The 27,692-nt window shown below is 41.0% G+C and overlaps 1 protein-coding gene across 4 annotated transcripts in view; it reads right to left on the bottom strand.

Moving 5' to 3' along the window:
- The window catches only part of LOC114550090 (thyrotropin-releasing hormone-degrading ectoenzyme), a 229,183-nt gene that overhangs the window by 53,959 nt on the left and 147,532 nt on the right, over positions 1-27,692 (bottom strand). For all 4 annotated transcript variants that reach the window (XM_028570598.1, XM_028570597.1, XM_028570595.1 and 1 more), the window contains 7 exons: positions 27,184-27,321; positions 26,707-26,772; positions 22,298-22,363; positions 21,519-21,697; positions 12,953-13,041; positions 10,973-11,106; positions 10,822-10,877 (listed from right to left, as the gene is read on the bottom strand). In XM_028570598.1, the coding sequence (XP_028426399.1) occupies positions 10,822-10,877; positions 10,973-11,106; positions 12,953-13,041; positions 21,519-21,697; positions 22,298-22,363; positions 26,707-26,772; positions 27,184-27,321 (728 nt within the window). The remainder of the gene's footprint in view (positions 1-10,821; positions 10,878-10,972; positions 11,107-12,952; positions 13,042-21,518; positions 21,698-22,297; positions 22,364-26,706; positions 26,773-27,183; positions 27,322-27,692) is intronic.

Here is a 27,692-nt window from a genome sequence, read left to right on the forward strand (position 1 = left end):
CAGTGTGTGCTACATAATGAGTGTATCCATCCATCCATCTTCGTCCGCTTATCCGGTGTCGGGTCGCGGGGGGAGCAGCTGAGTGTATTTATTATGTATTATTTACTTTCTTCTCCTTTATGTATCAACTTTAACCCAAACGGCATGTCATACTGAAATCTTGTATGACTCTGAACTTTCTTGTTAGTGCAGTTCAGGACACGCATAGGTGCATACTGGGAGATGAAGTCAATTTGCAGCCTGATCCTGATGTCCATCTGATCTTTAACCCTTAATCTCTAACCCTTAAAGTCTGTGTGTGAGAGTCTGTGTGTTATAAACTACAGTATGAAAACAATAAGAAAAACTAGGCCGTCTAAATGCCACTGGAGCTATTTAGCTGCCTGGGTTACATCCACCTCATCATGAATATTAACCAGTGTCCTTTGTGCATTCATCAACATTCATAATGTTTACGAGGGGGACTCAGCTGCTTCCTGCATCGACCTTTAGCCCCACCCACAGCTTATGAATATTAATGAAGCAGGCAGTCAATGACAGAAAGTGAACTCAGAGAGGTGATGTTAGTTTTATTGGTTTTATTCTGATTATCGGTGTTCAGAGCGAAGAGAGAAGTGACCGATGGAAATTATGATTTCCCAGCGACCGAGGCAGAGCAGTGACCTTTACTGAAGAGCTGTCAATCAAAGTGGGTGGCAGACACACAGAGAACTTCATGTTCTTTCACTGGAATAATTTAGTTTGCAGACAGAGAGATTGAGAGAGACCCAGAACTCCAGAGTTAATCTGATTGTGATAAGACTCTAAATCTTTGAGGAGCCAGCGGAACTCTAAACTCCAGACCGTCATATTTCCATAATCTGCCTCTTATCCAACCTCCGCACATTCATCTCCATTCCCATCATGCACCTGGTCTCTGAGACCATTACCATAATTCACCAAGTGTGCAAAAAAAACAAAACAACAACTTTGCCTGTTTGCGATTGACGGGACTAAGCGTGAAGGCAGAGGGGAAGAGATAGCGATCTGCATCCAGCAGCATTGATCGGTTTACTTTTTCAACTTGCAGACAGTTACACAGTCACGCCACACTTCATATGTGTTTGCATGTGATCCGTCTTCTTATCTGTCTTATTTTCGGCTGAGGTCTTTTTCTTTTGTGCCTTTTTAATCCTTTGTCTCTGTTCTCACAAATGTTCTCCCCTTTTTTATTTTCAGAGGCAACAATATTCAGAAATCTAGTGATCTACGGTTCCCCTTCTGTTTTCTATCTCTCTGTATTGTCTACTATGTAAGAAGCTGAACTGAATCTCTCTGAAAAGCTGTGAAAAACCGGAAAAATACTGAAACACTGAGAAATAAAACTTCCAAAATCTGTCATGTTTGTACAACCTTTAAAGTGCTCATATTATACTTTTTGGCTTTTTTCCCTTTCCTTTATTGTGTTATATATCTTTTTGTGCACGTTATAGGTTTATAAAGTGAAAAAGTCCCCCCCAAAGGGACTTACCATCTCCAACAGAAAACACTGTTCACAAACAGCTCCAAACAGCTCTATTGTAGTCCAGCCTTTACTTCAGAGACAAACGTGGTCACTTTGGAACACACGTTATAATGCTCGCCTAGCTGCTAGCATGGCACGCCCTCATACTCTGCAACCAAGAGGGTAAGCGAGCGTCTGAAAAGCGTACCTCCTATGGAGAGATTCATAGGCTAACAAGCCATAACCTCCCGTCAGCATCCCATTGACTCCCATTCATTTTATATAACTTTACATTTGAAGCGTTTAAAGACTCTATTTGTCCATTGTTTATTTCTAAAGAAACCCGACAATGTATAAAAGGCTCCATTACCTTGTACCTCACGTTATGGCTCTGTAGCAGACGTTTTTGTAAAAATAGGCTAAAGATTGTGTCATAACCATGCGACTTACGGTCGCATAGTAGACAAATTACCATACAGTCAGGAGAAGCGTCCAGGCAGTTTCGACTTACATTAGTTTAAGTTTAATTACTAATGTTAACTAGCATTTTAGTTAGCAATAATTAGCTTGTGCCTATGTTAACTCCTTACATATACCTACATTCTCTGTCTCTGTAAGATTAGGAATGATTGAGATTTCTCTCGGCACAGCTACCAGAAGACTTCCAACTTACAGACAGGTTGCTCACGTCACATCTACGTCTTCAAGCTCAGTTTGAGGCTGCGCAGTAATGCTCAGCGCTCACCGGAAAAGTGCTTCTAATAGACTTCACTGGTCTCAGTGGAAGTCTATGGTGTTGATGTGTCCATTTCTTTAACTGTCTATGTCTGCAACTGACAAGCTAGCAGTACCTACTGCGTATGTGTGACTCCCAACAAAGATGGAACAGAAGTGAGATGCCTCACTCTGTAGCTAAAACAGAGAGCTCAACACACAGGGTGAAAAGAGGAGCTGCAGCAATGTGCAGTACAACAAAAATGTTTTTTCTTGTTTGTTTGTTTAACTGGTATAGAAAGGAAAAAAGAATGAAAATTCACCCTGGCAACCTCATGACAACAAGACTCTGGGAATGAGACTGTCCCTCTAGTGGCCGGAGTAATTATGACCGGAGTAAAGCAGGAAGTAAGGTGACGACGTATAGGAGCGCCACATTTTGCGTAAGTAGGAATTAAAACAGGACTTTCACCCATGAGATCGGGGTTTGAGTCTTGTTTTCGTTTCTTTTGAGTACAGTTTTTTTTTTACTTTACCAAACAAACGGAAGTACGTCACGTTTTGCATGGAAATGAAGTAACGTAATAAATATCCATGAGTTAAACCCAAATCAAGACCTTAGTCGACCACGAACTATTAGTTTTGGTGCCTAAATGTAACAAAACTGCAACTGTTTCATGCTAACGTGTTGAAAACACTACCGTTACCTTCTGTGTTTGAGATAAGAGGACAAAAAATGTACAGTCTGTATATGTATGTATGTGTGTGTGTGTCTCTCTCTCTCCCAGTGTTGTCGTCTTAACGAGCTCATTAACTCGTTAACATCGTTAAGGGCCAGTTAATTGGTTGTCCATTAGCCATTAGCAAGGCTCAGTGGAGAGTTAACGAGGGACTGCTGCAGTCTCACACACAACACACACACACACAAAGAGAGGCGACATCCATCACTGTTTAAGCGCACACTCAGACAGTCATTTATTACTGCTAAACTAGCCCCACACACACACACACACACACACCTCAGCCAATCTACAGTATTAGCAATACTGAAATTTACTCAAGAGATGAAAGATCCCTCAAACTGTAATCACTTCAATGATCGGCAATCTGAAAAATTAAAATAACATCTGTGTCTGTCTTCTCTATAAAAAGATCTGAGCTAGCAGCTTCTCCTCTGCATGTAGTCTTCAAACATCCATCATACATCTCAGAAACTGATATCAATCTTTTTATTAGCCGATTTGTTCGTGCAAAACAAGTTTATCACAACTTGGTTTGTATTGTCATAGTTTTTGCCATTGTTTCCACCTTTAATTTTAATATTGTACCAAAATTAATTGCTAAGATGTGACATTGAAACTTTGATAAAAAAAAAAAAAAAAAAAAAAAGAAGTCAGACGGGTTAAAAAACAATCAGGAAACAAACCGCCACGTATGTAAACTTCTTTATTAAATAGTTATACTTCATTACAATCACATCCCCAAAGGAACCACAGAAAATCACAATGTATAGCTTTAATTCCCCCCATACCATCTCCTCACTCCTGCATCTTTTAAAACAAAAACGTATCAAATCAATACAATAAAAATAATTATAACAATAATTAATAATAATAAAAGATGGGAAAATAAAAGGAAAAAAACTACCCCTTTCTACCATTTTCTTTTCTCTTTATGGAGCAAGCCTAACACATAAGCAAACTAAGCTGGGTAGCTTGTGAATTTCCCCCTCAGGATCAAAAATAATAATTTATTGATATATATTGTATTCTTGATCTAAATCTGCAAAGTAACTTAAGTTCGATAAACGGAAAACAACGATTTCAAGGGAAGGCACTTTCCTGGTTTCGAACCACAGCAGTCCATTACTTTAAGAGGTGATAACCACTGGTACGCTGTCAGCCAGAAAGGTCTACAGTGGGGAAATAAGTATTTGACCCCTTGCTGATTTTGCAGGTTTGCCCACTTACAAAGAATGCAAAAATCTACAATTTTAATCATATGTACATTCTAACAGTGAAAGACAGAATCCCAAAGAAAATTCCAGAAAATCACATCATATGAATTTATTAAAATTGATAACCATCTGATGAGGAAAAACAAGTATTTGACCCCCTGGACAAACAGAATGTTAATATTTTGTAGAAAAGCCATTATTTGCCAGCACAGATGTCAAACGGTTTTTATAGTTGGTGACAAGGTTTGTGCACATTTTGGCAGGGATGTTGGCCCACTCCTCCCTGCAGACAGCCTCCAAATCCTTCAGGTTCCGAGGTTGTCGCCTGGCAACTTGAATTTTAAGCTCCCTCCAAAGATTTTCAATCGGATTCAGGTCTGGAGACTGGCTAGGCCACTCCAGAACCTTGATGTGCTTCTTCGTCAGCCACTCTTTTGTTGCTTTGGCGGTGTGCTTAGGGTCGTTGTCGTGCTGAAACACCCATCCTCGACCCATCTTCAGCTCTCTCACTGAGGGAAGGAGATGTCGGTCCAGAATTCCACGATACATGGCCCCGTCCATCCTCCCCTCAATACGATGGAGTTGTCCCGTCTCCTTGGCTGAAAAGCACCCCCAAAGCATGATGTTGCAACCACCATGCTTGACGGTGGGGATGGTGTTCTTTGGGTTGTACTCGGTGTTCTTTGCCCTCCAAACACGACGAGTTGAGTGGAGGCCAAAAAGTTCTATTTTGGTCTCATCTGACCACATCACCTTCTTCCAGGCCTCTTCTGAGTCGTCCAGGTGGTGAATGGCGAACTTCATGCGGGCCTGTACATGTTTCTTCTTGAGCAGGGGGACCTTGCGTGCGCTGCAGGATTTTAATCCATGACGGCGTAGTGTGTTACCAACCGTTTCTTTTGTAACTGTGGTCCCAGCTGCCTTCAGTTGATTCATCAGTTCCCCTTGTGGTTTTGGGATGATTCCTCACCGTTCGCATGATCAGGGACACCCCACGAGGCAAGATCTTGTGTGGAGGCCCAGACCGAGGGAGGTTGGCGGTGGTGTGGTGCTTCTTCCATTTCCTGATAACTGCACCGACAGTTGATCTTTTCTCTCCAAGTTGCTTTCCGATTCTCTTGTAGCCCATCCCAGCCTTGTGCAGATCAACAATCTTGTCCCTGATGTCTGTAGAAAGCTCTTTGGTCTTGCCCATGGTGGTGATGTTGGATGCTGGTTGTTTGGGTGTTGACAGGTGTCTTTTATACAGGTAACGAGGTGAGGCAGGTGTATTTGATGTATATAATTGGTTCGGATTGGGGCTGTGTCTTAAAGAAAGACTAACTGGCTTGTAGGAGCCAGAATACTTGCTGTTTGTCCAGGGGGTCAAATACTTCTTTTTCCTCATCAGATGGTTATCAATTTTAATAAATTCATATGATGTGATTTTCTGGAATTTTCTTTGGGATTCTGTCTTTCACTGTTAGAATGTACATATGATTAAAATTGTAGATTTTTGCATTCTTTGTAAGTGGGCAAACCTGCAAAATCAGCAAGGGGTCAAATACTTATTTCCCCCACTGTATCATTTCAAAATACAATCTAGGGATGTATAGTAATTTAAAAATAAATAAAGCACAACTAGACTATTTGGCCACCCAGATGGTATGTTTAATTTTGGGTCTGGGCTAGGGCTGCGTGATAGTTTGTTTCATCGTCTACATCACGGTGTGCGCATGCGCGGTAATCACTTCGCAGGACGTTGCGATGTTGACGCTAAAACTCTTTTGCTGCTTGATAGAAAAAGAAACTTTCACCATTCTCCTTTTACATGATTGTTACTGGCCGAGCCTTCCCCTTTAAGACAGGTGGTCACGTGGACAACATGTGTATGTGACGTAACGTTAGCCCGACGGGGTTTATGGTTATGGAAAGTGAGGCTCTCCGTGTGTAGAAAGTACAAGCATCTGCTGCTGACACAGTGATACTGCATACAGCATACTTTTCCATGAGTAGTGAAGCTACAGTAGTCAGTGTTATATGTTCACTGCAAAGACAAACTAAATCACCTGCTAAATCACCTGATTTCACCCCAGAAAGCTGCTATCAGCCAGGCTCAAGCTAATATAGGTAGCCTAAAGAAACAAGGAGTCTGTCCCAACTAACTTTACGGTTCGGAGCCACGATGCTCGAAACGTAACACTAATCTACAACAGCAGTCTGTGACTGATATAATATCATTTACACTGATTTAAGTGTTTTTGGATACAAAATTTGTTGCTAGTGTTTGACATGCAGGTCTGCATGCATGGCAAACCACCAATCACAATCAATGTTGATCAATTAATCTAACAAACCAGCAGGCCCCGCTAGTCGACCATAACCTGAAATTTAGAGGAAGCAACATGCATGCATTATTACCATCATTCACTTTAGCCTGGATTGATAGTATTGAATACAATGTCAGTCAACCAGTGTATTTAACCATCTAATTTCCCTCTCCGAAATCACTTAAGAGTAGTCACAGCGCGCACTTGCTTTGGTGTTTGTAAAGCACTAAAGTTCAAAGACTTTCTATGTAAATGCACTCCCCTACAAAATCACCTCAGTAGTCAAGAATGTATAAAGAATTTATTATTTCCAAATAGAGCTATTTATGTCATCTTGTAAAAATGTGTAATTTTTCATATCACAATATATATCGCATGAAAAAAAATATCGCAATGTCATTTTTTTTTCCCCAATATCATGCAGGCATATGAGCCCATCGACTAAAGGTATCAAATGAATGTAGTGGAATACAATGTTCAATATTTCCCTCTGAGATGTAGAGAAGTATAACGTGGCAAAAAATGTAAGTACTCATGTACAACAACCTCAAAATTGTACTACAGTACTTGAGTAAATGTATGTAGTTTCCATCTCTGGGTAGGTGTAATAAAAACTGTTAAAAGTGAGGGTTAATTTGGCTGGACTCACTCTTTAAAACAAATCTCTCTCAACTACTATGAGCACTACAAAAAGCTCATTGTAAATCAAAACCAATACGTTGTGTCTTCCAATGGGACATAGTAATGTTCAGTGTTACCATGGCAACAGATGCAGGCTGAAGTAAGAGCGTCTTCTGCTGTCAGTGTGAATATTAATCAATATGTATGTAGTTCTGTTTCTTTTGTCTGTACAGATGAAAACCTCCTGCTGTGCTCCTTACTCACGAACACGAACACACACACACATCGCAGTCATCTCTAGCTGTTGCTCATTCAACATGACGGAGGACAGATGGCTGAGAGAGAGATGTGGAAAAGGAAAGAGAGACGGGGGTAGATTGAGTTATAGGGTTGGTGTCAGAGTAGATTTTGGTTACAGTGCTCAAAAAGCTTCAGGCTGAAAACATCATGATGAGAAACGACACTCTCTACCTTTCTGTGGCTGCAGCCTCACCGAACACTCATTCATCACAAAGTTTCACTCTGGCCCCGGTTGAATTTCTTTTGGTAGGTCTACTCTAAATGCAGCAACATGGATTGGTCATCTCACAGAGCCAGATGTGATCCTGTCACTCTGGGATGACATTTCTACCAGAGACAGCTCTGGGAACGGTGCATTGCTTAAAAGCAAACTCTGGTATTTGTCAACTTGGTCTTATTCACATGCATTTGTCCATTATAACTCTTGCTTTCGATCTGGCTTGTTCGCATGCTTAAAAAGTACTGTAAGAGTGAACCAAACAACATGATTTGTGTCTGCAACTTTCCGAACTGCAGAAATAAATTGACAAGCACACATAGCACTTTTTCAAGCCAATTGCTCCAGGAACTATAGAACCAGAGGAGCTATATTAAGAAACTAAAGTAGAAATCAATGTCCCTTTTTACAACTCATGTACTGCTTCACTGACAAAACTTCCAAGAACCTTTGAAATTAGGCAAATTGGACAGATAGATTAGAAATCGCTGATGGCGTTTGAAGTGCAGTTTTCACAATTATCTTTGTTTTTGCTCTTGCGTGACGCTGTTTGAATGAACCACCTGACAATGACCACCTCGTGTTTCATGTTCTAACAAGCCAATTCTCCACCTTTAAACATGACTGAGCCTGTGACATGGAAGATTACTGTGAGAGAAGGTGACTTTCACAAACATATTTAAGGCTTAAGCATAGAATGACTACAAAACAAAAACCTCAGTAGTCAAAACATTTCATTAAAACTTGTGTGTGACAAATATATGACAAAATCTAAGCTTTGTCTAGCTGCTTTGTCTAGGAAGTGATTAGCAAATTGAGTAGCAAACTCAGATTTATATGTATATTTTCAAAAATCACGCGTGGAAATGTACATGAAAAAATGGTTGCATCAATAATCTGTTTAGAATCGAATCGTTGGCCTCTGAACCGGAATCGAATCACGAGGTGCCAAGAGATTCCCACCCCTAATCACGAGAACCCAGCTCCCGTGCAAGGTAACCCTCAGCTTGGAACCAGTTGCAAAATCACCTGAATCTTCGGTAGCGCGTCTCATTGGACGCATTCAAAGGGATTCTAAAGGACTTTGAAGCAGGCCCATCTGGCTGTAGATGTTTTGAATGCTTCACGTTTTAACACTTTAAATTGTTCTTTGTTTTTATTTTAAATTGTTAGGTTGGTTTTATGTCTGCAAACCCGCTATTTGTGCTGCAGTCAGTCTTGGCCAGGATACTCATGAACAATATATTTTTAATCTCAATGACTCTTTAACTCTTTAAAAATAATAATAAAAAAAAAGAAGAAAATAATAATAATAATAATAATAATATATACAGTACTGTGCAAAAGTTTTAGGCAGGTATGAAAAAAATGCTGTAAACTAAGAATGCTTTCAAAAATGAAGTGTTAATAGTTTATTTTCATAAATTAACAAAATGCAGTGAATGAACAGAAGAGAAATCTAAATCAAATCAAAAAGAGCATAAATTCTTCTAGGTACACTTGCACAAAGTTTTTGAAGGAACTCGGCGGGTACGTTATTCCAAACATCTTGGAGAACTAATGATGCTGAGATCAGGGCTTTGTGGGGTTCATGCCATCACTTCCAGGTCTTCTTCTTCTTTACACAGAAGATAGTTCTTAATGACCTCGGCTGTATGTTTGGGGTTGTTGTCCTGCTGCAGAATAAATTTGAGGCCAATCATACGCCTCCCTGATGGTATTGCATGATGGTATCTGCCTGTATTTCTCAGCATTGAGGACACCATTAATCCTGACCAAATCTCCAAATCCATTTGCAGAAATGCAGCCCCAAACTTGCAAGGAACCTCCACCATGCTTCACTGTTGCCTGCAGACACTCATTATTGTACCGCTCTACAGCCCTTCTGCGAACAACCTGCCTTCTGCTACAGCCAAATATTCAAATTTTGACTCATCAGTCCAGAGCACCTGCTGCCATCTTTCTACACCCCAGTTCCTATGTTTTTGTGGATAGTTGAGTCGCTTGGCCTTTTTTTTATGTTGGAGGTATGGCTTTTTGGCTGCATCTCTTCCATGAAGACCACTTCTGGCCAGACTTCTCCGGACAGTAGATGGGTATACCTGGGTCCCACTGGTTTCTGCCAGTTCTGAGCTAATGGCACTGCTAGACATCTTCCGATTTTGAAGGGAAATAAGCTTAATGTGTTTTTCATCTGCTGCACTAAGTTTCCTTGGCCGACCACTGCGTCTACGATCCTCAACGTTCCCTGACTTTTTTGCAAGTGTACCTATAAGAATTGATGCTGTTTTGAAGGCAAACGGTAAGAACACCAAATATTGATGTGATTTAGATGTTTTTTTGGTCGCACACTTTGCATTTTGTAAATTGATAAAAAACAATCATTTATATTTCTGAAAGCATTCTTAGTTTACAGCATTTTTGCCACACCTGCTTAAGACTTTTGCACAGTACTGTATATTGGAATACATTGGAATACTGGAATCTGCATTTCCTTAATATCTACACTGAAGATAAATATGACAAATATTTATCAAATATGGCACTCAGGTTGATAACTATCTTGGCAGTGGCAATGTCAGATTTGATGAACATCTGTAGGACCTGAGGAAAGTAATGCTAAGAAGAAACTCCTGGAAAACCCACTGCTGCAAGGCAACAGCGTTAATTCCGAGTGGCACTTATCTAGTGGTTGTGGATGGCCGAGGAATCACCCGCTGGCAAAGCTCCATCCAAATGCCTTGTGTGTGAAAGTAAATGTGTTTATGGTAAATCCATAGGTCTTAGCTGAACTCACATGCAGGATATAAACCTCTGTATACAGCTGACTGTCAAACTACATGTACAGCAGCACATCCTTGATTCTGCTGGCTAAACAGATGACGATAACTTTTTTTTTAACGTTCAACCCATCAAAACAGACATATCTGAGGGAGTCAGACCCACCATCAGTCCTGTCCAACAAAGAGGCACTCCTTATTGTGAAGCAATTAAAAGCAAATAGAAACAACAATGGATAAGCGAGGCTGCACTCTCCCTCTGTGTGTCCAGATGTCTTTAAGGCTCAGTGACAGATGAGCCTCTCAGAAAGAGAGAGAGGATGGGAAACAGATCATTCACCCACCACTTCTTCTGTCATAATGAACTGTCCATTGCCCTGAGTGTCGGGATTGTACATCAGACTGAAACAATAGTGTTTCTGGTTGACAAAAAGACTCACCTGGCCAGGTTAAAGGCATCATCGATAAGTCCTGCCCTGTTTCCAACCGAGATGATCTGAGAAAGAGTGAGAAAGACAGACAGACAGAGCGTATAAAAGTTAGAGTTAAACAGAAAGAGAGTTTGACCGACAGACAAACAGAAATACATACTTCAGGGTTGTTGTGTAGCTGTTGTATCAGCAGTTTCCAGTTCTGGAGGTCATAGTTCACACGGAAGTAGCCTGTCTGGTTGATGTTGCCTAGCAACCAGGTGTTGTCGTCCATCCGACTGATCCTGTGGGTTTCTGAGACAAAATGGAAACAATTAGACCGTTAATCAACAGTTTCTCCCTGATGGGGCGGCTTCTAGCTCACCCAGTTAGTGTTCGCCCCATGTAGGCTGAGTCCTTTGCAGTGGCGCGGGTTTGAATCGTGTCATCCCCCATCTCTCTCCCCCTTTCTGGTCTATCCACTGTCACTACATATTAAAAGGGAAAAGCCCCAAAAAAATAATAGTTTTAAAAAAATAAATTAAAAAAAATAAGTTTCTCCCTGATACAAATAGCACTGGCTCAGCCAAAAAGCCAGCGTATTAGTTGATATCATCCGATATGCAGACGATACCACGCTGTCCTGTTGTCAATATTTTAAAGGTAGCATTAAATGGTGTTATTACTTTCATCATGTGATGTGTATTGTTTTGAACCTTAAAGTTTAGGTTGAGAAGACAAACCGTGAAGGATCAGTCTGAAGTACACTGTTAACCAATACTTTATGTGGAGAAACACAGCTTGATTGGATTGGACTCATATGGGAGTAACAGTAATTACAAGTCTCTGCTGTCAACATCCAAGTCAGAATTATGAATTATGGTAACTCGCTCACTTTTTTTCTGAAAACTCATATTATTGTCCAATAACCTAAATGATTTTCCTGTTGATAACATGGAATCTGTACAATAAGCGTAAAGCTGCACACTATGATGCCTTTACCTTATATTAGGAAGATAAAAACACAGGATTTATTCTAACTTGAACAGGTGTTACATTAACAAAACAGAATGCAGCAGAGAATGTAAAAACAACTAAATATCAACTGCAAGATCCACACCATCTTTTACACATTGCATGCTAAAAGCAAAGTTGTGTTGATTACAGTGGCATCACAGCCTCCCACAGAAAAAACAAGAACATCCTCTGAGGTTGAAAAATTAGGCTGTAAGGTTTGGCAGAACAGCTTGTAGGATCTTTCAGACTTTGTATAACAGCCAGGTAATGAAAACAAGCTGACCTAAGTCTGGCCCACTTCCTCAACTTTCTTCCCTCTGGTTGAAATTAAACTTGAAGTCTTGAACTTCTAGACCTCCCTTCACCATGCGCCCTGAAAGTAGGTCAAGTTGTGCCAGAACCCATACTCTGTGTTTATTAACAGCTGTTGAGAATCAAAGCAAGCTTTATTCCTCAAAATCAGAAACATAGTTAGCTTTATTCTCCAAAAACGTCAGCAGAACCAGCTTTATTTCACAAAAAGAAAAGCAGAATGAGTTGTAATCTCCATAAACAGAACAATATTTGGCTTTATTCTCCAATATCTGAGGCGGAATAAGCTTTATTTACAAAAAAAACTAACCATAGAGCGTTTTCACAATCAGAAGCACCATATGTTTTAATCTCCATAAACAGAACTATAATTGGTTTTATCCTCAAAAATCCAAAGCAGAACAAGCTTTATTTTCCAAAACACAGTTTTTTTTCTCTCTAAAGAATTCAGAAATTGACAGATATTGTATTAGTATGAGCTTATATTCCCCATAAACAAAACCAGAATGAGGTTTATTCCCACTGCTGAAAGATCTCTGAACACTGAAACACGGAGCAGAGCTATTTTCAGAGGAATATACCTGCGAGATAGAATTTCTGAGTCCATTAACAACAAATTACACATCAAGATAATGAGGAAATTAATTTGTGATCATGAGATAGTTTAACATAACAACAGAATCCCAAGATAATGGCTTGTGTTTCTCAAGGTAACAAGATAATTGAGTCATGATCGCAAAATAAACGTTCATGGAGATGATGTCGGATCTCAGATCAGCACACTGCAATGTTTTCTAGTGTTAGTACTTGAAGCATCCCAGCAGTACTGTACCTGTCTTGTTGTTGATCCAGATGAGGCTCTCCGAACAAACACTGGATGCATTTCCCACAGCGACCGTCAACGGAACCTGCCACTGTAAACTACAGAGGGAGAGTTATGTCAGTAATGGTCGGCGGAATTGCATTCGGTTTTATGGCCTCAGTTATCAAATTGAGAGACATTATAGAGAGAGAGAGTGACGGTCAGTGGCGATCACTCAACATCAGTCAGCTGGAAATGGAGCGTGCAGCACTGACTGTTACAGAGAGAGAGAAAGAGGCAGGAAGTGAGAGTGTAATAGCTGCAGCAGTCAGCGAACATCAGTCAAAGGGAAGTAGCTGAGAGTTATTGTCTTCTTCAGAGAGCGAGAGGTTAAATGTGGTCAGTTTGCTGATTTTTTACATTTTCAGATCAGATGAGAGAAACATAAAGGCTCCTTTATGGCTTAATGAATTGCCCCCGAACATATCAGACTCATAAAACCTTTTAAAAACAGATTGATTATCTCAAAAATTGCATCTCGGCTGAGCTTAAACTTGGCGTGGCGATCCCCACTCTGCAGAGTTAAGATTTTTCCAAATTCCAAACAAACGTTACAGCATAGAAAGTGTGTTGAAGTGCCATTGTAATTGATGATTTGTCCAAATGTTTGCTAATGATTTAAAAGCTCTGAGGTCTCATTTAATATTTCATTTTGAGTTGTAAGTCAGTAAAACACTTTTACTAATGCACATGTTGCCCCCTTACTTCTCAGCCTTTCAGTTTCCCTTTCAAATTTTAATCTGCATAAATACAGTGTTTAATTGATTGATTTTTTAACTAATAGATTAAAAAAAATCATCCGTTTACAACAGCAATCCTAAAGTAGAGATATAACTTTATACGCTATAAATCAATGCTTTAAGAACAGAGTCAATTGGCATGGACAGGAATATTTTGCATAATGCCCATTATTGCATTTAAATCATTAAAATATTGCATACATTTTGAAGAGTGGTCCTTAAAGAACACTGTCCCCAATCACTGACAAAAAGTTAATTTGGACTGGTTTATTTGGAGCTATTTGAAACGCTACACTCATTTTGCACAGATCTATCGAGTGCAGGAGTGTCAAACTCAACTTCACAAAGGACCACACTGGAAAATGAGAATCGCATTAAGGGCCAGAAATGTTTGACATGCTTTTATTTAACCACTTAATTAAGCAAAACAATGATTTCATTCTTTACAACAAACTGTTTCACAGCCTGAATATGTAAACTCTCTGGTTGGTTTTTGAGTCTCAAAGTCGGGAAATTTGCCAAATTCTGCTTTGAGTGTCGCGTAATTGCAGTTTGAAAAACAGCCACATCACCGCACATCTACGCAGTCCAAAATCTATTGTGAACCTAAATTGATATGCGGGCTGGATCAAAATTTGCGAGGGGCCGGATTTGGCACGCAGGCCTTGAGTGTGTTCTACTGTTACCGACGATGAGAGCCTGTCAGATATATAAATCACTGCTGCAACATAAAAAAAATTATTTACTCAAGTACTGCAGTTCATTACATTTACGAGGTACTTTATGCTACTTTACACTTCTACTTCACTTCATTTTAGATGGAAATCTTGTACATTTGACTCCACTTACTCCATTTGACAGCTATTTACAGATGAATTTACTGAGAAAACCTACTGTTTTGGTTAACTTATAAAATATGATGCATTGTTATAGACACAATTGCTCAAACTTGCATCAGTCATATTAGTCACATAATATATCTGGGAATGGAAAGTGAAATGAAGAAAGAATGTGTAACTATGTGAAAGTGATCTGCAAAAGAGAGCAATCCTCTGTTTAATCCCCCTCTGAATAAATAAAGGTGATAAACACAAAGAGCTTTTTACCATGTAAATAACAAGTGTGTGAAGATAGAACTGACTCTAACGGCTCATTAGGAACAAATTACTTCCTGATGCTTTCTGTGACCAGTTGACACACACACACACACACACACACACACACACACACACACACACACACACACACACACACACACACACACACACACACACACACACAAAATCTTTGAAGTGAGACCTTTTATTAACTTCTTGAGTTTTTAATTGACTCATTCCAATCAAATTGATTCATATTTTAATTAAAGTGGATTTTAATTACAGACTGCAAACAACAGTTCTATTAAGTGTGTGTGATTTGGTGTATGTGTGTGTGTGTAGTAGAGGGCATTGTAACGCAGTCAGCAAGAGAAAGACCCATTTACCAATCCCATAACTGCTGTGTGTCGCCGCGGGCAATCGTGGATCGATACCGCTGCCTAGCAACCAAATATTTAATCTGATATTTATATCAACGTGACTGACAAGAGCGGAACCCAATTACACACACACACACACACACACACACACACACACACACACACACACACACACACACACACACACACACACACACTTAATAGAACAAAGTCAGCAGCATGGACAGCAGAATGTGTTCATTAATATTTGATTGAAATGAAGGCTGTTTATTTTAGACTAGACACCATATTTGACTAGTGTGTGTGTGTGTGTGTGTGTGTGTGTGTGTGTGTGTGTGTGTGTGTGTACATTGCAGCATACAGCTGTGGACAGTGTATCTGTCCTGTCCAGGGGTGAGGAAATATTCAGCTCCTTTACTGCAATAAAATTACAAATACCACACTATATAAATACTCTGTTTTAGTAAAAGTCCTGTTAGTAAAACGTAAAATGTAGTTAAAGTATTAAAAATGTATTAAAAAAGTATAAAAATGTCCCCTGTGACTGTTATAGTATTACATATTCTATCATTAGATTATTATTCCTCATGCATTAATGTAAAAGCAGGATTTGACTGTTGGAGTTGGTTGAGCTGCAGCTCAGTTTGAACAATTAACAAATGAATATTTTAGGGATGGACGATATTGGATTTTTGCCGATATTCGATATGCCGATATTTTCAAACTGATTTTGGCCGATACCTATACCTCTGTATATACACATTTTTTTCCCTGATATACTGTATATACACTTTAATTTTACTGAAGAGAAATTCCTGTACTACCTTTACCTTATTACCCTGATGTGTTGTAGATAAGGCAATACACAAGACAAAAACATTTGATTCTACCATAAATGTATCATTTTATAAATATAGACAGTCATCCCTGAAAAATAGCTAAATTACTTCACTTGGAGGAGAATAAATGATATGCCAGTGCCACATTTTATTATTAAGTTCAGACTTTAAACTTCAGTCCTTAAGTAAAATGAATAAAAATACATTTTCAAATAAAAAATTTACTGTACATCATCTCCTACTTGAACAGGTCTGCCAAATGCTTCCCTCACATAGTAGTTGACATTGTACTAAAACTTACAGTGGTCAAGTGCACACAAAAAAAAAAACAGCTTTAGTCCAGACCTGCACTTCAGCCCTTAGGACCCACTTTAAAGTATAATCAAACTTAAAACCAAGCTCCACATATTGTCTTGTGAGCCGACTGTATGCCAGCCGGGAGTGCTCGAAATGTCCAACTATTCTCCTTTCCGCGGCCACAACATCTGCCACGCTGCTCTGAGACAGGACACCTTCATGCACCGCCAGTTGCAGCGTGTGTTGCACGGTAGACTTGCCACACCAAACTCCACCATAGCTTTAGCCATGTTACGGCCATTGTCACGTAGCACGACATGCACTTGTTTTCTTTCAATTTTCCATTTCCCAAACATATTATCAAATGCGGATGCAATTGCAGCTGCTGTGTGAGAACCAGAGCATTCCTGTGAGTGTAGGACAGCTTTTTTTAAGGGTGAAGTCTTCATCTATCCACTGGGCAGTGAGGCTCAACATGCTAACAAGGCTCACGCTTGATGTCCACATGTCTGTGGTAAAGCTAATGTGACTAGCGCAGGCGAGGAGCTTTTCAATGTGACTGGTGACAACACTCTGGAGTTCAGGTAAGGCCACATCAGAAAAGTAGCACCGGTTAGGCTTAGCACATCTAGGTACATCATTAGCCTGCTGAAGCCAACGTCTTCCAACACGCTGAACGGCTAGTTATCAAGAGCTAGCTAGACTATCGGTCCAATCTCAGTTTTTTGTTGCACGACTAAAACAACTTTTGAACGTACACACGTTCCACCAAAACAAGTTCCTTCCCGTGGCTATTTTGCATTGGCACCGGAGCTCCATGCGGCCCTTAGCACCACCCAAGACGATTGTCAATGAATTAAAGACAATAAACCCGAGCATGTTTTTCTCCCATCCCGGAATGCTGTGTGGACTAGCCAGACCTTCCTCCGCAGCACTGTGGAGGAAGGTCTGGCAAAGAGAGACTGGGGTTAATACGACGCTACCAAGCCATGGCCGAGCGTGTAGTAAAATATTTTTTCAGAGTTGCACGCCAGGCAACAGCGTAGGGTCTGGCCAATCCGTTCTCACTCCGAACTTGTAAAATACTGCAGCGTCAGATAAGACGCAAAAAACACCTTCAGCATGCGTGTAGAACGCACCGGGCAGAACAGCAGCTTGATGATGGCGTAGTCTGAAGACCGACACAGGTAGAGAGTAGTATGAAAGCCCGAAATTCCGCGTGGAGAGGTTGGTTGGGGGGGGGTGGATGGGTCAAACGACACAGGACTATCACCCCGGAGACCGGGGATTGTGTCCCGCGTGTCAGGTTTCCTAAACCCAACTGTCCTGTGGGTCACGGAAACATACATTTTATAAGCCAACCCACGATCTTTTCCTCAACCAAAAGTGACGCTAATAGTCCCGACCAAGCGCGTTTAGATAAAGCGCGTTTAGATATGACGCTAAAGGAGTCTTTTAGCGTCAACGACGCCAAAGGCACCTGACCAAGCGTCCGTATTTTACGCGATGGGTGTAAGAATGTGTTGGTCCGGCGTAGGGTCAGGCGTAGGGTCGGTTTCTCCACGTACCTACGTACGTACCCATGGTGCCGATTTGACGCAAAAGCATAAATCAGCCTTATATTGTCGTATGGTTTGGAAGACTTTAATTTGTGTTGATTTCATACTGCTTTTCTATTTATTATGCATTTTAATTATTTTCTTTAAACACTGATTTCTGCTTCAGAAAGGTAAAGGAGTATATAAATAAGCTTCCTTACAACTGCTCTTCTGTGGACTCATGAATAATGTATCGCCGTCCTGTTTAAAGCTCATTTAAACAAACGCAGCCACTTGTCCTCCGATCACGTCTCTGTTTACCTGACAAGGCTTTTCTCTTCAGCCACAATCACAGAGACGAGTCACGATGCGTTTACATCCAGACGGAGACCCTGTCCGATTCCTCATCATTAGCTCGACCTTATCGTTAGCCGTCCTCTGGATTCTCCCCGTCTATTTTTCTGTCAGCTCAGTTCTTTAAAAAACACTTCTTTGCCTCGCTACGTCAGTTTGTTTGATGCAGAGAAAATAAAAGACGCACATTTGAAACGTCTTCCTCAAACCTCCAGAGAATTGGAAGAAGAGAAGAATGTTCAGTGTTAAATAAAACTGGGAAATTGTCACCTTAACACTTTAAGTGTTATTCATAAAGTATGGGATTTGTTGAGTAAGAGATGTCTGCATATTGTATTGTTCACTTGTAATGCCATTTACAGACTAGCCAGACCCTCCTCCGCAGCACTGTGGAGGAAGGCCTGGCAAAGCAAGACCAGCAGGTGGTAGTCTAGTTTTGTAGGATCTCATAGGTATTGGTGTGCATACATTTTCGAACTATAGGACCCGTTCATGAAAACACATTAGATACAGGTTGACAATTATTTGTTTGTCACTACCAGCTAGAGAGAGCTAATTGGCTGTTCAGTGATGTTTCAATTTCTGTATATTTCAGTAGTTATATTTTTAAGTATTCTCAGTTTCCCTGGGTGTAAATAAAAAAGCAAATAAATAAATAAATCAGGAGTTTAAGTCAACAGCGTGTAACACTGTGGGACACTGCTGTACTTCTGAACGCGGATCACACAGCAGCGTCAGCCTCGGATTTCGATCCATTGACAGTTCAGCTAAAAACACAACAACAGTTTCTCTTCACAAGCGTTGGTGAACGCCCCGGGACCACCGAGTGTGTCTGAACGCAGCCCCGGGAGACTCGACAAGCGTGAAAGAAAGTGTTCAGCTCCTCTTACAACAAACAGCTTCAGTTCATCTGCTGACGAGTGCTCGGGAGCGACTCTGAGCCGGGGAGCTCAAGTGGAACACAAAAGACTCTGGATGAAAGAAAAGGGGGGAAAAAAAAGAACAGAAGGAGGGAGACATAAAATAAAAAAAAAGGTAAAGAAACTTTTGGTGAGAAACTGAGTAGGTCAGAGTGGTTGTAAATGTCACAAATGTACAAAAACATGACAGAAAGAGCTGCAGAGAAAAGAAAAGAATGAACAGGTAAAAAAAGAGGAGAGGAACTGATGAAGTATTGATGGAGGAGAAAGTGGGTCGATAAAACAGCGAAGAGAATAAACTCCAGAGGTTGTCAAGGATGTGAATAAAACATGTGAATCAAATATAAATGAAATATAAATGATGTAAAGGTGAATGTGAAAAAAACTCAGAGAAGTGCCTTTTCAGGCGAAAACGCAGGACAAACTTATTGAGGTGTGAAACAAAGAGTTTTGGGAGGATCCTTTAAAAAAATTAACACTATGAGGAGCAGATGTGTGTCCGGACTTCAGCAGTTTGAAGGCTGCCTAGTGTTCCCGAGAAACTGCAAGTTCAGAACTTTTAGAGCCGTACAAGTAGTGGGGTTATAATTTGTAAAAGTTTTCCTGAGGGTTGCAGTAGACCAAAGGCCTGGGGTCAACCTTTAAAGCCATGTTTCTCAAAGTGCGGCCTGCGGCCCACGAATGTGACATAAAATGCATGCATTTCCCCCTCCTCCTCCTCCTCCTCCTCCTCCTCCTCCTCCTCCTCCTTCCGTGCTTCCTGAAACAGTCGCATTGTGGAAGTAGCCTACGTGCTAACGCTGCTGCGGTGATGGGTCAACCAACTCCTTCTTGTCGGTTATTGGCTGGAACACTGTTTGTTATGCCTTGTGGTGCATGTTGCCGCAGCTTGTTTTTATTTCCGAAAAATGTAACTACATGTCTCAGCGATGTACGTCGGTCGGCCGTGGCTTGGAAGCGTTGCATTTCCCCCCAACTCATTTCCTGGTTCTCTTCAGGAAGAGGGTTAACTTTTCCTGCTAAAGATTTCCCACTTGGTCAGAAAACACAGGGGAGACACTGTTTTTCTCACTATGCCTCTAGAGTCGGTATTTGCTCGCCGTCACTCTCTCACTTCTCCCTCGCTCTATCATCCGCTCCCCACACACACACACACACACACACACACACACACACACACACACACACACACACACACACCGCTTGACACACACACACCAGTGCACAAGTATAAACATCAGGCCACTTACGTAGGCTATGGCGAGAGCTCTGCGTGGAGCCTCCGCAGAACTGTAAAACAAGCTTTAGGTGCTGCCTGAGCAAGCGCAGCCGACCCAGTGGCTTGTTTGAATTTGGTTGACCAATCACAACAGAGTGGGCCAGCTGACCAATCAGAGCAGACCAGGCTTTTCAGGAAGGCGGGCCAAGAGCTCAGACAGTGTTTCAGACAGAGGAGCTACAGCAATGGGCAGTATATGAGAAACATAATGTTTTTTGAACATCAAAGCATGTAAACCTATTCTAGTAGACCCCAATAGTACAAAATGATGCTGAAAAGAAGTATAATAGGGGCTCTTTAATCACCGCTGGTCCATTTCAATACGTTCAATACGCCCTTTACGACGGGGAACTGAAGCCGTTATCTCTGCTCTCTTCAAAGCCACCAGACTCCTCTGACAAAAACAATACTTTACCTCAGGGGAACACGGGAGTTGCTGCTCTACCGCTGCCTGGATCAGTTCGTTTGTGTTAATGTGTGACTTTGGTGAATCTGAACTAAACATTTAAAACACCAAAGTTACACACTAAAACTAACTAACCGATGGAGGCGGCGGTAGAGCAGCAACTCCCGTGTTCTGCGAGGTAAAATGACTGTTTTTGTCAGTTCCCCATTGTAAAGAGCTCTCTGACAGCAAGGTGAAGCGCTGAAAATATTCTAAATATAGCGTACATTTAAACTGACAGTTTTTTTTGTTGTCTAAAACACATTTAGTTGCTGCCCACTGTCTAGCAGTACATTACTTAGTTTCCGTGTCGGTACTCCTGCCTGCTTCTCCAAAGTGGGGGCGTGCCGACCTCCATCTACTGTAGCTAACACACTGACTATGGAGAAGTAGCTCATACAGCCACACTTCAAAATATCCGAACTATCCCTTTAAGCTGTAGTCAGCCCACATGAACTAGTAAGTTAAACTTTCTGCATCATATGAACAGAAAGCGTTTTGTTCTTGTGGATTTTTCCTCCATCTTTCAAAGGGTTAAAATAACTGAACTGTGGAAAAGTGAACCAGTTGCTTTAGACTCTCTGACTACACAGGACTAATTTAAGCATTTACAGTATATCAAATATAAAACAGTATTGAACTCTAACCTGTTGTTGCTCCTGCCTTCCTGCCCGTACAGGAAGTGCTCCTGGCTGACAGTGATGTAATGAGTTGGGAGCTGCTCCGATTGGTTCTTGGTGATAGTAACAACGGGGTAGCCCATTTGTAGAGTCCACCTGTCCATCATCTGTCCAATGTCGATGTCCCGCCCCTCTGAACGCATGGCCTGAAGAAAAAAAAACAAAACAACGCATGAATAATCATCAATCACAAATGATTCAATGATTATTATTATAGCAGGTTATCATCTATCATCAATAAACAGGTTGATCAATATATAGTTCAACATCACTTAATTAGAGAAAAAATGACTCTAAGGTAATTGGAGCTCTGATTGGCTGGCAGCTCATTAAAGAGTAGTCTCAGTTTAACAAACATCGATAACAAAGATTAATCTAACCAAATAGACTCCTTTTCCACAAGCTTCCTGTGTGTAGGACAAACAAGAGAAACAGGCGTCGCCTCCACTTCTCAGTCACGGTACCATGGAAACGGGACTTTTCCTCGCCTGTCTCATCAAGTCGGTCTTAACGAGCGTCTCTCTGGCCTTCATTAGAACTGCTACGTTAAATAATTAACAGCTTCCGTCAGTCTGGCTGCTTTATCCCCAAAGAGCCGAATGTGGAAGACATTACAGGTTTTAACCCCTGCTGTAGAGCAAGGCACTGACACTTCACTGTGAGAGGTGGTACTGCTCTGCCCCGAATGCCTTTGAGCCAGGGGAGGATAGGCGGTTCAAAAGCCAGACGGTTAAACAGAGCGTTACCTGAGACAGTTTGCTCCACAGGTCATCTCTGGCTGCGTTGCTGTACATGTGACTCAGCAGATAATCCTGAAAACAAAAACAGATGAGATCAGAGCTTAAACAAACCATGTGACAGGAAATGACATCATTTGGTCGACTGTGGTTGACACAACCTTCAGCTGTGTCTCTATTGGCTATAAAATGTCTTACGCACCAAATACCTTATCTGACTAATAACTATTTATTGTAATGTAACGCATTATACATTTTGAAGGAAACCACTTTAATGCATCAATAAATACAATCCTGTAATATAATATATATGATTCTAAAATGGGCCACTATGCAAATAAGTACTTTTACTTTTGTTACTTAAGCGTATTTTGATGCTGATACATTAAACAACATAACAGGACTTTTCCTTGTACAAAGTATCTCTACACTGCAGTATTACTACTTTTACTGAAGTAAAAAATAAAAACACATTCTATTGTTCAATAACGTATGATGTGATACATCTGTAGTGTTTTGGAGCAACATGTTGACAGTGAACATAATCTGGGCTTAAGAACATTTCCTCCCATATAAATATTACGTAACAATTGCAAATGTGATGCATATGTATGAGAGGGTTGTATAAGTGACATTTCCTCAGTGAATCAATAGCCCCTTTCACACATGCACTGTACACCAGAACTTATCTAGACATTACCGCAAATGACAGAATTAGTTGGACCGGACATTACAAAGTCTGTTATGTCCGACTGAGCCCATGCGTATATATAGCAGGTCATTGTCCGGAGAATTCACAGCGAGCGAGTGGGCGTGTTGATGGCGTTTCACCATCAACACGGGCATTCTTTACTGGAAGAAAACGAGCCTCCGAGGGTGAAGTAGAAGGGTGATTTACACGAACACGCCAACGAAAATGTCTGACTGGAGCAACAACTGATGGGAAGTTCTGCCGGTAAGGGCCGTAATCGTTAGACAAATTTAAGAATGGCTCGTTGTTTATGATCGTATTACAAACCGGCAATGTCACCTCGGGTTAAACCAGTGTCATGTCCGGCCTCCCGCACGCTCTACCCAGGCGTCACCCCTCGTCTAAACGGAGTATTTCCAGTAAGTAAGAACGTGTCTGACGTGGACAATTTCCTGCTGTGTGCTACATGTGAAAAAGGGGAAACTTCCGACTATGATCTGACCTGATTCATCAGACGCTGTCCAAAATTCATATGAGGAAACGGCAAATGTGAGTGAACACCGAAAAGAAACATTTCAGAGCATCTAAAAGGTGTTTGAAATTGTGAATTTAAGTCGCAGTGACACGACAAGCCAGTAGTGCAGAGTGTCTGTGTTGAGTCTAAAAGGCTTTGAGCGCAATCCCTGCTCTGACTTCAAACTCTAACTTATACTTTCTAAGCTAATGAACAAGGTGAGGCCTCAAAAGCTCCCACAGAGAGTGTCACTGGTGCGGCAGCTTCACTTTCAACCTGTAAATCATCAATGGCGCTTGTGTCTGGTTTCATCCCTGTCTGCTTCCAATAGCAGGTAGAAAACTCATTTCCACGGCACTGGATTGGTCTTAAAAAAAGCTCAGGGAGGTTGGTGGATGGCTGGGTTTATAATAAAACTAGAAATGGCACGAAGGTGAAAGATAACACAGAACACCTGCAGAGAAAGAGCTCTAATGCTTTTCTGTGATATAGAAGATTCTTCACAGTCAGGCGACATTGTGGATGGAGGCTGATAAGGCAAGAAGAAGCTCTTCATTGGACCAAGATGACACGCATGATAACAACGCTGAGTGTGTGTGTGTGGCGTGTGTGTGTGATAAGCACAACTCTTACCTTCACTAAATCTGACATGACCAGAGATGAAACACCTCCACACACACACACACACACACACACACACACACACACACACACACACACACACACACACACACATCCCGATTCCAATACAAAAACAGGTTTAGCAGCACGATACACCTCAACCAAACTGATAACAAGCGGCATTTAAAGGGACAGTTCACCCCAAAATTAAAAATAGATAGTTTAGATCTAGATAGTTTAGGTGTGAGTTGCCCAGTGTGCGAGATATCTGCCGTAGAGAGGTCTGCCTTCTCTCCAATATAATGAAACAAAATGGCACTCTGCTTCTGGAGGTCAAAGCACCAAAAAAAAAATACATTTGAAAAACTCAACAGCAATGTCTCTTTCCAGAAATGATGATATGGTTACTCAAGACAATCCACAGACCTGGTTGTGACCGGATTCATGTAGGAACTATTTAGGGAAGCGTACTCACGGACAAAAAAACAGACCTGAGTTTGGACTTTCAAATGTGAAAAGGCCCTAATAGTCATCCCCTTCAGTAACATACAGTCACCAATTCACACATTTTCTTGTTAGAAAAGTGACCGCAATTATTTTTTTTTAACATTAATATATTATTTTATTATTCCAGATAACAGTGAAAACTATCCCCACGTTTTTTTATGTTTTAGATGTTTTATGGAGTTTGTGTTTTGGCTAAATCATCTAATTAGAGTTTTTTGCAGAATGAATATGAAGATGTTTTTCATGCAGCTGAGGACTAAACCTAATGCTCTTATTAGGTAGTGTGGTGTAAGGAACAGCATATTGTATTTTGACCTGCAAAACACACACACACACACACACACACACACACACACACACACACACACACACACACACACACACAGTATTCTCTGCTGCTGGATCAGCAGAGTTTTTATATAGAATGTGGTTCTCACTGTTCCAGATCACTAACAGTTTCTGCGGGAAAATCAGGACAGAGAGAGAGAGAGAGAGAGAGAGAGAGAGAGAGAGAGAGAGAGAGAGAGAGAGAGAGAGTGAGTTTGTGTGTGTGTGTGGAGGGGATTCATACATATTTTGGGGACTGTATTCAGAACAAAAACTATTTAATCCACTTTCACCTTACATCATATAACATCATTTTTACAATAACTTCCAACTGATTTTCTTCCAATATTGTGGATAAAAAAGTGCTTCTTTTTTGCTTCGAACCTTAAGTTTATTTTCATTTTATTGCTGCTCAGAAGACATTAACATTAACCAGTGTGGACCTTCAGACAGCCAGTTATAGCAGCCACATGCAGCTGAACGATAAATAATGCATCGTGCTCTGTAACTAACACCACTGATGTTGTTATCTACTCTACTGTATCTTTTAGTGGTTTGAGCCTCCAGAGTAAAACGCACTATCAATATAAAGCTGATTTGCAAAGGAACATAAAAATATGTCCCCTCAAATGACTTCTCGCTTTCTCTTCGATTCATGTTTCATCACTTTGTACAACAGCCAGTGCTGCTTTTCTCCACCACGGATCAATTTATTGAATTCTACTTTGAACTGGTCCCTAAGTCAACTGCAGCAGAGCTAAAAAAAAATATTTCCAAGGAATTCATGGCACCTAATTAAACTGAAATTGATTTTTTTCATGTTCTGCTGTCACATTGCAAACACACCCTACACCTCTGAAACCCACCGCCTTCAAGAGGTGTTGAATTTTTTAAGGATGTTTTAGTAGAGGAAGTTGGGGGAGTTTCAATTACATTCAACTTTATTGTCAAGTACAAGTACTGAGACAATAAAATGTAGTCTAGCATCTAACCAGAAGTGCAAAAAGCAGTAGTGCAGAGGCACTATGAGAGTATGGATAAAAGGGTGGATGTAAATATACTAAGATTTACATTATTAACATATATATTCTACAATTGAAAATGTGCACTTGTGGATACTTTATAGTCTCATTCCAGTATCTCCAGTAAAAATAATTAAGGCCAACCATTAATAAATGACCCACCAGACTATTACTCCTGGCAGTGTGGAATTACAGCTGAATAAATAATATATTGGAATATATACAAATTGGAAACGTTATTGCTGTCTCGTGGTAGGGGTTACCTGGAATTATATGGGTTACCTTTGTTATTTCCAAAATGCTGATTACAGTCCTGGATACCAACAATCTCACTGGCTGGGATCAGATGACTCCCAGTGAATTATAATGTAGTTTTACAGCAGAAAAAAGTAGCAGAACTTTCTCTCAAACTGCCCCTGAAGCCAAATCCACTTACTCGGTGTACATCTGTAGAGTGTTTGTTTGCAGAATGAAGGAAGATGTTTTTCATGCAGCTGAGGACTGAACCTAAAGCTCTTATCAGGTAGTGTGGTGTAAGGTTCTGCATATTGTATTTAGGCCTGTACCACCCCCCCCCCCCGCCCACACACACACACACACACACACACACACACACAGCTTCTGTCTGAATCCAAGTGACAACCCATTTTAAAACCAAACTTGAGCTCTCCCTGTTGTCCTCAGATATATGAACCTCTGTATACACAGCTGGACCTGCATGGCGACACAAACTTACGTTAAGTCCTTTCTGGAACAGCGTCTGTCCCATCACGTTAGCCAGCATCCGGATCAACGCTGCCCCCTACAAACAGCAGAGAAACACACTTTCAGACAATAACATATCACAATTGTGAACGTGACAGACACTAATCAATTAATATCATTGTAATTGTTGTGATCAGTGGATCAGTCTTGATCTTTCGAGCACAGTTAAACTTGGTGAACTTTGACACGCACATTGACCAGTTGCAAAAGTGCTGACTACTAGAGGGAACAAAGAGCTGGAGAGTCCAAAATGGATTAAACTATCATAAAAGCCATAGAGCTAGTGCGGCCCACTACCTTAGCAGGTCATTGTGGCTAAAATGTTACTAGGCAGCTAGCATGTTACCATTTAGCTCACAAGGCACATCGGCTCGCCAAGTATTCCTGAAGTTCTCACTGGGTCACCATATTTCATTAGGATTAATGAATTCATGAGATCGGCCCTTACTTTTTTGTAGGCAATCCAGTCAAAAACTCGGTCGATGTCCGTCGCCTGCTCCACTTCCTGGGAGATTGGGTGGGAGGAACGTAGGCCATCCAATAGCATCACCTCATGGAGGACATCAGTCAGGAAGCGTTGCTTCTCCTAAAAAAAAAAGAAAATTTGTTTTTGTCACTTATGGGGACATTGTATTTACACTCATTTTCTGGAGGCTGACCATAACTCCTAACCACGACATGTCTTGCCAACATTGAACCAAATCTGGAACCTAACCTCTTGATTCTAACCATTAAACCACATCCTAGGTGAGCCAGATGCTTGTCCCCATATGATAGGCGAGTCCCCACAATGTCAACGATTCACCTACGGGATGCTTGGCCCCATGTGGGAGGTGAGTCCCTACAATTTTAAAAGACTCACCTACCAGATGACCACAATGTCGACGACTCACCTCCCGGTGGCTTGTCCCCATAAGGTAAGTGAGTCCCCACAATGTTGGTGACTCACCTCCCAGA

The sequence above is a fragment of the Perca flavescens genome, chromosome 23, assembly GCF_004354835.1.
Source record: "Perca flavescens isolate YP-PL-M2 chromosome 23, PFLA_1.0, whole genome shotgun sequence".
Taxonomy (NCBI): Eukaryota; Metazoa; Chordata; class Actinopteri; order Perciformes; family Percidae; genus Perca; species Perca flavescens.